A 9,533-nucleotide genomic window follows, 5' to 3' on the forward strand; every position below is an offset into this window, starting at 1 on the left:
GGGTACATGCGTGTTTTAAACTTGTGTCACATCGTTACGGGACGTACCTGATCAAACCGCAGCTTCCAGGCCACTGACGACACCAGTTTTCCGGAGCTGGGTGGCGACATGGCGGCTGTTGTGTACATCAGGTCGGTGTTCCTCCTCTGTTTGGACCTGAGCAGGGCCAGCGCAGCCTTTGTGCTGAGGTTCAGAGGGTTGGGGTTGTAGGAGTTCACGCACCATGAACCGTAGACGGAGCTGCGCAGAGCGGCCTGGGTGCTGTTGGGTTTGGTGTACTTCAGGAAACACCAGCTGACTCGGCTCATGGTGCGCAGGCTCGGGAACTGGAAAAACTGCTGCACGTCGGCCACGTCAGTGAGGAGCAGAGTCTGACCCACTGCTGCGGACTGTTGGTTAGCAGCTAGCTGCACCAGCATGCTAACAGGGAGTTTACTGGGGGGAGGCTGCTTCGGTGCGTCACTATCTTCTGCGTCGTTGGAGGAGACCATGGACTGGGGGCTGGAGCTGGGCTCTGGAGCTGAATCGTCCACATCCAGCTCCTCTGGGGAGTCCCGGCCTCCTGAAGCCGGGGACCGGTCCGTAACAATCTGGAGAGGAGGGGTGAAGCTCTCGGGCCGGGGCACGTCAGGGAGGTGGGGGGCAGAGGAACGGACAGGGATGGCGATCTTGGCGGCAACCGGGAAGTCGCTCAGTGGTGGAGACGAGGACATCCTCTCAGACTCGTCCATGGAGCCCTCGCTCTTCAGACGGGCTCGCTGACCTCTGCTCTGCCTCTTCTCAGGCTTGTTGCTGCTGCTCTCAGTTCCACTCAGCTCCACGGCGCCCATCTCCTTCACGATCTGTCCGTACATCCTCTCCTCCTTCACCCTCTTCTGCTGCTTTGTCTCGATGAAGAGCTCCAGTGAGCTGGCGGGGGAGAGCATGCGCTTGCTGCCGCCGATGCTGGACCCCGAGGCGTCGGTGGTGGATATGGTGCCTGACGTTAGCGACAGCGGGATTCCTGTGTTGAGGCGTTGCTCCGGCAGTGAATCTGGAACCTTCCAGAGCGGGTAGCGCAGCACTGAGCCGTCGGTCTGTCCCAGGAAGTGTGACAGGTTGAAACCTGTTCCACTGATGCCTCCTCCAATTCCTCCAGGAGGTTTACTGACACCAACCGGAGGAGACATGTTGCTGTTGTCGGCGCTGGCTAGGCCCACCCCTTGTGCTCCACTGCCGTGGGTAGCTATCAGCTGACTAACACTGGTGTACATAACACTACCGAATGATGGCACATGGGTTTGGATCCGCACAGGAACAAGCATGCCAGGCAAAGAGGCTTGGGACCCCAGGTTCTGGGTGGCGAAGACGGGCTGGATCTGCTGCAGGAGCATGGATGTGGTGGTGGAGCTGGGCATGGGGAGCTTGGAGCCAAAGTTCTGCTGCTGCGACAGAGGAGACGTACGAGATGAGAAAGAGGCCGGGTACATCTGAGAGCTGGGATTTTCTGACTTCCCGTCGTGTGGCTGTTGGTCGTGGATTTGCTTCAGGGAGTGTAGCGGCTGTTGTTTGAGCGGCGGGTGTCCGGGCAGGGCGCCGGGTGATCTGATGTGGAGCTTCTGGAGCTGCTGCTGGGAAAGCTGCTGTCTGGGGCTCTGTCCGGCCTCCTGGCCCCAGAAGAGACCTGGCTGCTGGAAGGAAAGGAAGGGGGGGCCACTCTGGTACTGCTGCATTACTTCCTTGTTCATGACCTCATGACCTGGATGTTCTCCCTCAGATGACGAGCCCTGCGCCTGTAGACGATGCTGCTGGGACCTAATATGGAGAAAAGGTTGAATATTCTTCTTATTATAATAAGTATTACATGTAATAATACGCTTGATAGTAATGACAGGAAAGGGAGCAGATGCCATATAGAAACACACACACACACACACACACACACACACACACACACACACCTGGAACTTTGTGATGTCACAACAAAGCAGTCACCAAGCCCTGCCCACCTGGACCCACCATCCAAACCTTGCAGGATTTGGTTTCTCTGAGTGTTTTTACCTGAAATCTGCTTTATTTTTATTGGATCACTCAGAAAACAGTCAGCCAATCAGAAGAGAGGCTCAGAGCCTCCTCTCTTCTGATTGGCTCACCGACCTGTTGTTACTAGAGCTCCAGAGAGAAGCCTGAGAGAGGAGATGTAAAACTACACTGAGATGGTTTTTATATCTTCTGATGGATCAACACTTCAAATAAAACACAGAAGAAGAAACATGGAGCTTTAAAGTTTGCTGGAAACCGTTTCTTACCTGCTGTAGAGTGGCTCATCCTGCAGACTGTCCTCACTGATACTCTGCTGGAGGAGATGCTGGTGGTGCTGTTGGTGTTGATGAGATCCTATACCTGTGAATAAAACATGAAAATATAATCCATTTCATGTAATGAAATTCTTCCCTACAAATGTTCCTCCCATTGGTTTGAGTTTGATCCAACCACCTCAAACCCTGCGTCGTTTACTGAGCAGAGACGGACCCCGAAAAAACAACCATGTTATCATGATACTACAATTTGCATCTAAGAATTGGAGGAGTTTTATAAATGTGTTCTTTCCTCAGCCTCGATGTGTCTTAACAAATCAAATATAATATTTGTACTGTAAACCGAGCCTTACCACCAGTGCTACTGCCAACTCTCTTGGTTCTGCCGGCTACATCGCTGCTGCTGTGGGGGGATCCTGTTGGTCCGGACCAAGCCCCGTGCTCCAGGCTCTCCTGTTTGATTGACATCTCGGCCCCCCCTGGTTCCTGGGCGACCGCCTCTGGATAAACACTCAGTGAAGCCTGTCAAAGGGAAGGGAGCGGGTCAGTCAGTCAGTCATGAAATAAAATAATATGATTCTTACTGTGTGAGGAAATTTGGTGGAGGTGCCAAGACAGACAGATCTCAGACCTTTGTGAGACCTTTTTTCCTCCAGGGTATGTACTTGCTCAAACTAAAGAACAAAAATCTACAGCTTCCAATCAACTGTTAAATAATAATAATAATGATGATGATGATGATGACAGGGGGTTGTTTGTTGTTTTTTGCTACCTGTCGGACGAGGTATCCACGCCGGCGTTCCTTCATTGCGGAGGCACTGGAGTACAGCTCTCCCTGTCTGGAGGTGGACAAGCTTCCATAGTCGAAGGATTTGCTGCGCATCTCAGGCAACTCTGTGGGCAGCGTGCATGGCGCCTGCTCCGATGAAGACCGCCTCATCTCCCTCTGCTGGTGGTGGCTGGAATGACCGCTGCCGGGGACTGTCAGGAACTCCGACTGCTTAACTCCACCACCGGAGGCTGACGAGTCGTCCTGGTTCAGAATCACAAAGAAAAAGTGTTGATAGTTTGGAAGCTTTTGGGGCATGTTGTGTTTTACAGGTGCTGCATGAAAATATAGTCATATTAGAGATGTTACAGGTATAAAAAAAGTAATGATAATGTACTGTGATCATTGTAGGACCAGTGCAAGCAGATTATACCAGAAAAACTACCTTAACTGCTGGAGAGGTAGTTCAGATACTTGAAATTACCATATTTAAAAGGAGGTACCTGTTTGGTGGGTGAGATGGACTTGAGGCCTTCATCTCTGTCGAATGACATGGAAAAGGAAGAGGACAGGTTGCTCTCCTGACTGGGGCTCCGAGAAAGGCTGGTGCAGGTCGACTCAAAGCTCGATTCCCCAGACGAGTGCTCCATGTCCGTCAGGCGCAGCCTCTTCTTCTTGGGCGGGAGCTTTTCTGATGGCATCTGGGAGAGCGTGTCACTCCTCTGCGGCAGCTGAAACTCCTCCATGTGCTGCTGCTGCTTCTCTGGCTCCTTGGTCATCGGAGCTTCTGTATCTTTCTCGGGCTTGTCCGGCTCCTCCGTCACCCTGATCTCAGGAACCTGGATGTTGGGTTGTCGGACTAGTTTGTGTGGGATGTGATAAGGCTGGCCGGGTGAGGCCGCAGCGGATGAGGATGAGAGGGAGGCCAGGTCGCTGTCACTTTGCAGCTGCTGCTCTGTGCTCTCTGTCCTCAGCAGGGCAGATTCAGGACTCAGAGCATCTTCAAAGATCTCTGTGTCCGACTGCTCCGAGTACTGGCTAGGTGGTCCTTTATCTGAAGGCTGATACCCCGGGTGCTCAAAGGACTCTGACTTCTCAAAGGAATTTGGCCGGCTGAGGGAGTTGGTGTGTTGGATGACCGATATGACATTCCCAGCTGCCTTCCTGCCCTCAGAGTCAGTAAACAATGCAATGTCCTCGGAGCACATGCTGGCACAGGTATCGAAGCTGTCGGACTGGCTGTGAGCGCTGTGCAGGGAGCCCTTCCCTGTTGGGGTGGCTCTCGACCCATCAAGACTACCTTGTTTAAACTCATAGTCGCCTATCATCTCCACTGACCCACTACAGCTGCTGTCACAGTGTCCAGGGCTGTCCTCCTCATCTCCAACACTCTTCTCTTTCCTCCTTTTCCTTGTGGCTATTTCAGACATGCTAACTTTAGTACCATATGGGCTGTAAGCAATGTGCTCCGGGACTCCTGGGCTGCGCTCACCGATCTTCATACCCAGAGACGAAGCTAAGTTCTTGGGCATGTGTCCGTAGCCCTCGGCTTCTCCTACATGGGCTTCATTGGCTGAATGTTCAAACGCAGCCTGTCTTCTGAGTCTACGAAGCCCCGGTGGGTAGAACACATCGTCCGATGTCATCATCTCATCGAAGGAGTGGCTGCCCCGAATCCCTGGGGGGACGCTGAGGGTGGGAGGGGAGGACGTTGGCATGGAGTTACTCCTAATAAGGGGCCCAGAATCTGATGGAGGCTCCAGAAGCCCTGTACTGCTTTGACAGGGTCCTGTTGGATACTGCTTGGGATCTCCAGAGATGCCTACGTCCCCTCTGAAACAGATATGATCCTCAGCGATCTTCCCCATATCCAGGATAGCAGCACCTGGTTGCTTTAAGCTCGCCAGGCTGCCCGGGTCTGCCCCCGCCATGCCCACTGTGATAGACTGCCTGGATCTAGAGTTGGGTCGGTAGTACCAAGTCCGACCGAACATAATCTCTTCGTACGTCTTGACATTAGTATTGGGAGGGCTGATCTGCTGCTCCGCACTCTCGGAGCGGGAAAAGTATCCAGAGTCTGTGCTGCCTTTGCTGTGAGGGCTGAGGAGGTTCAGGGACTGGGACATGGCACAGTCAGTGTCCTGGCCCTTTTTCTCAGTCAGCCTCAAGGCCAAACGTTGTTTTATGGTGGGGGAGTCATCCAGTGAATGCGCTCTTCCACCAGCCTGCGATGCCAACATGTGGTGTGACCCCTTTATGTCCTGAAAGGGTGGGCACTCCATCCCTGTGGAGGGGACTCCCCCTGGCCGGGGGACGATAAGGATAGGCACTTTCATAGATCCCACAGGCAGCTCTTCAGCTGAGTCTGCATATGCTGGTTCCACACCACCTGTACAGGGAGAGACAGTGGAGCAAAAAGTAAAGTAGAAAGTATAAGAAGCAGGTTAGGATTGATTAAAAACGAGCAGAAAATGTTAAAAATCTAAATCTTTTTCAAGTTCATGGCCCAGTTGAAAATCTCAAAGACGCTAGTTGCCCACATCCGACCCCATAACGACACAGAAGCCAAATAATGCCATGTCTTAAAGATTATTTCATTTAAAAACATTATTTATCATCTTGTGGTTGGGAAACACTGTTTTACCGAAAACCTTTTTCAAAAACACTTATTGATTTCACTGACACAGGGAGTGAAACTAGCCACACATCTGTGACAGGATGTCTATGAACCAAAACATATTGGTTTCTGAAAAATTGGGCTTTTAAGGAACAGAACTATGTCCGAATCCTTATAATTAAATTTTTCTAAATGCGTCTTGTTGAGTAAAAATGACCTGTACTCTTGTCAGCTTCAAAGGAGATCTGCGGGATGGGGCTGTCTTTGTCCGTCAGCATGGTGGAGCCCTCCACACCTTCCTCGTCTGTGTCGGTGCTCTGCTCTCCATCTGAGTGGACCTCAGCCTCGCCCACCGGCGACGCCTGGTCCATGTCCCCGCTGCGCGCCACAGCTAGCTCTGAAAACGGTACGAGTCCAGCCTTGATGGCATGAGCGTGGGACTTGCGATGCTTGTAAAGGTTGCTCTTGGTTTTGAAGGAGAAGCCACAGGGTACACAGGGGTATGGCCTCTCTCCCGTGTGTGAACGGATGTGCTTCTTCAGGACGCTGGGCTTGGCGCACGCTCGGCCACAGTAGTGACAGATGTACTTACCGGGCTTTTTCGGCTTCTGCTCCTTTTTGCTGTAGCCCTCCTCTCCGGGCTCAGGGCCCGACTGAGAATACTGTCCGAAGGAGCTGGGTAAACTGGGGGATTTCTGTCGGGTAAACCTTCCTGCCCCGGCCCCATGAGGGTGAGTGTGTCCCGGGTGTCCTACAGGGTACAGATCATCTGAGGGCAACTGGCCGGCGAACGGCCAGGCATGAGGCTCCAGGCCTGGCTGGGGTTTGGCTCCTGAGAGGAAGCGCTCAGTTTGGGGGTGCTGAGGGTATGGCTGGCCCAGCTGGTAGGAGTATCCCCTTGGGAACCCCTGAGCAAAGGGCCCTTGGGGGTCTTGAGATGGCGGGCCTCCTATGGCCCCAACTGCAGAGGGTCCAGATAGCAGCTTTCCAGAGTTCCCTGTGATTGCGTACTTTTGCTGAGGTGCCGATCCCCCGGTGGCGCCGCACGGCAAACTCTCGCGGTGTTTTGCCTCTGGGTCAGCGAAAGTGCTTCTTTTGGTGGTGGCTGAGGGCTCGGACGCCCACTTCCTCTGCAGGGGCACCTTCTCCTTCAACGGTTCCTTGTTTGAGCATTTCTGCCCGGCGGCAGCTGATTCACGAGCCTCCATGTTCGTGAAGCTCTTCTATGGGTAAGAAGAGGGAGGAGAGAGGGGGGCGGTGGGGGGAGATGGGAGGGCGGGTTCTGGAGGGTTACCAGTTCCCCAATCTACCAGACATGATAGCTGAACCTTTGACGGCTGCCGACGAGTTCACAGAAACAGGAAGTACCCATCCATCTGATTGTAGAGCCCGGCTGGAAACAGGAATCAGGAAGTGGAAATAAAAGAGGAGCTTTAGTGGATAACATCAGAAACGTTTCTCTCCTTTTGCCATTTTGTAAACACGCTAACGTTGATGTGCGTTGTTTTTCTGTCCAGTTCATCTAAAGGCAGAAGGATCTGGAGAAGGTAGAAAAACAAAGAGACACGATTGAGGACTTGTGGAGAGCAAATCAAGATTAACATCATGATGAACATTATCAAAGGGTGAGCACTAACTTTTCTTCAGGTGAAAGTGCTTGTAGATCCTCCGTCTGTAGCTTCAACAGTCATTCAGTTTTCTCAAGAAAAGACCTGCAGCGAAACAAAAGAGAAAAGAGGATCATTAGTTTTGTTGATTCTTTCACACAATAATCAAATTCAGTACAAGTCAACCTTTACCCTGACTTCTCCCTGTCACCAGACGTTGGATTTGAAGTACTTTACAGTAAGACATAACGTTTTCGTAACAACACACACGTTGTTGTACAGGTCGTAAGGAAAGAACGAGGCTGATGTGCGAATGTAAATGTCATTGATTGCTCAGTTAGTTCCTTCACACTGGAATCCATCTGTGCTTTCTGCCTTTTCCACCCCTTCCTCCCTCCCTCCCTCCAGCCCGCCCTCCCTCCTCCTTCCACTCGGGTGAGTCACCGATGCAAAGCAAACCCACGCTGTTCCTAAAAAGACACAAAGGCTTATAAATAGTGCTGTGGAAGTGACGTCGGAGTGTCATAATGTGTGTAGGCGTCCAAAAAGGCCGAGTCGAAGAGCAGTCATGAGCGCTCGCACCTTTCCTTCCTCCCTGGCTGTCAGAGTTTGTTCTAACTTGGTATGTACTCTGTCCAAAAGCAAACACACGCACACAAAGACACACACACACACACACACAGGAACACAAAGAGACACACACACATACGTACGTACAGTACTTGAAGACTTTGCAACTGCACTGCAAACACTGCAGCAGACAGAGTATACGTGTGTGTTTCCGTTGCTTAACGTTTCTTAACCACACTAACACCTGATAGCAGAAGCACAGAGCAGCAGAGCACACGCACACGCACACACACACACACACACGCACACGCACACGCACACACACACACATATGCCTGCTGAAGTTGCAGTTTTGCTTTGTATTTCCTCATCTCAGGGTTTAAACAACCTCCCTCGCACTCTGATTGCGACACACACACACACACACACACACACACACACACACACACACACAGTGGCCTCAGTGCTGGTAAGCAGGGCTCAGTGACGTGTGTGTCTAGGGGCCCAACGTGAGATCTATAAATAGCAGTTGAGAAAAACATGCTGTATTCTTAGCAGCAGGAACGTTAACTTTGGGCTACCATGTGTTTTTCACCCCCCCCCTCCACACACACACACACACACACACACACACACACACACACACACACACACACATCAGATCCATTATCTCAGACATATTTTTATGTTTTCCATGGTGTCATGAGTTGAAGAATGTGGTATGAAACCCAAAGGACCGACTCCTGTGTCAGAAACAATGGGTGTCCGGTTTGATCAGCATCCAGCTCAGTATGATGCTGATTGGTCAGCAGGAGGGTCAGCTGACACGACCACAGACGTGGCCTGCTCATAGGAGTTGGTACTAATGGTAGGCAGCTTTATTTGTATAGCACCTTTCAAACACAGTGGCTGTTCAGTGGAACACAGTGAAGAGCTGCACAGACAGAAGAGGAAACACAGGTACGGTGGCTGGGAGGTGCCACAGCTGGAAGCAAGAAGTCTACATCTACTTTTTAATCACATGATGGTTTAAAACCCGACATCTGTCTTGGGCGTCGTGTCCGACATCTTCCTCGCAGGTAAATTAATGCCGCACTGAATGCTATTACTTGTTAATGATCCATAGAGACATTATAAATTAAATAGAGAAGCTTTTTACGCTTTTTACAGGGAACTTTCTGCTCTAGAACGTTTGTTTTTAAGAAGTAATGAGATTCAAAACGTGTTTTTACCGTGCGTGGTTTTTAAATAAAGTTTTAAAGAACAAGCATTCGGACAAACTTGCTAACTATCTGTTTCATCTACGTCAGAGCGGCAGAGCAGTCAAAGCTCTCAGTCTGAACGTACAGTAAGGTTTGCGTTACACTCAGTTTCCCATCATCCCACAGGGAGAAAATGGAAGCCCAACCCCCAAGAACATGTGACCTTTAGAACTGAAACATCAATAGAGATGACTAAGATGACTTCAGTGACTTCAGAGCAAAGTCTATATATGATATTTATTTATATATATATATATACATATATTTACACATATAAATATATTTATATGTAGACTGAAAGTTGAACTCACCAATCAAAGTTCAACCTCTTCTCATCTCAGTCCAAACATTTTCCCTCCTGATTAATGATAGTCCTCAAAATTCACTTTAAAACTTTAGCTGCCATTTGTG

General features: G+C 50.6%; 1 protein-coding gene across 5 annotated transcripts in view; it reads right to left on the minus strand.

The window, feature by feature from the left end:
- hivep2a (HIVEP zinc finger 2a) overlaps window positions 1-9,533 on the minus strand; it is a 113,096-nt gene that overhangs the window by 14,080 nt on the left and 89,483 nt on the right. For all 5 annotated transcript variants that reach the window (XM_056405080.1, XM_056405082.1, XM_056405078.1 and 2 more), the window contains 7 exons: window positions 7,321-7,395; window positions 5,901-7,221; window positions 3,570-5,455; window positions 3,070-3,330; window positions 2,651-2,819; window positions 2,289-2,382; window positions 48-1,794 (listed from right to left, as the gene is read on the minus strand). In XM_056405080.1, the coding sequence (XP_056261055.1) occupies window positions 48-1,794; window positions 2,289-2,382; window positions 2,651-2,819; window positions 3,070-3,330; window positions 3,570-5,455; window positions 5,901-6,891 (5,148 nt within the window). In that variant the 5' untranslated portion in view covers window positions 6,892-7,221; window positions 7,321-7,395. The remainder of the gene's footprint in view (window positions 1-47; window positions 1,795-2,288; window positions 2,383-2,650; window positions 2,820-3,069; window positions 3,331-3,569; window positions 5,456-5,900; window positions 7,222-7,320; window positions 7,396-9,533) is intronic.

The sequence above is a fragment of the Seriola aureovittata genome, chromosome 19 (assembly GCF_021018895.1).
Source record: "Seriola aureovittata isolate HTS-2021-v1 ecotype China chromosome 19, ASM2101889v1, whole genome shotgun sequence".
NCBI classification, from domain to species: Eukaryota; Metazoa; Chordata; class Actinopteri; order Carangiformes; family Carangidae; genus Seriola; species Seriola aureovittata.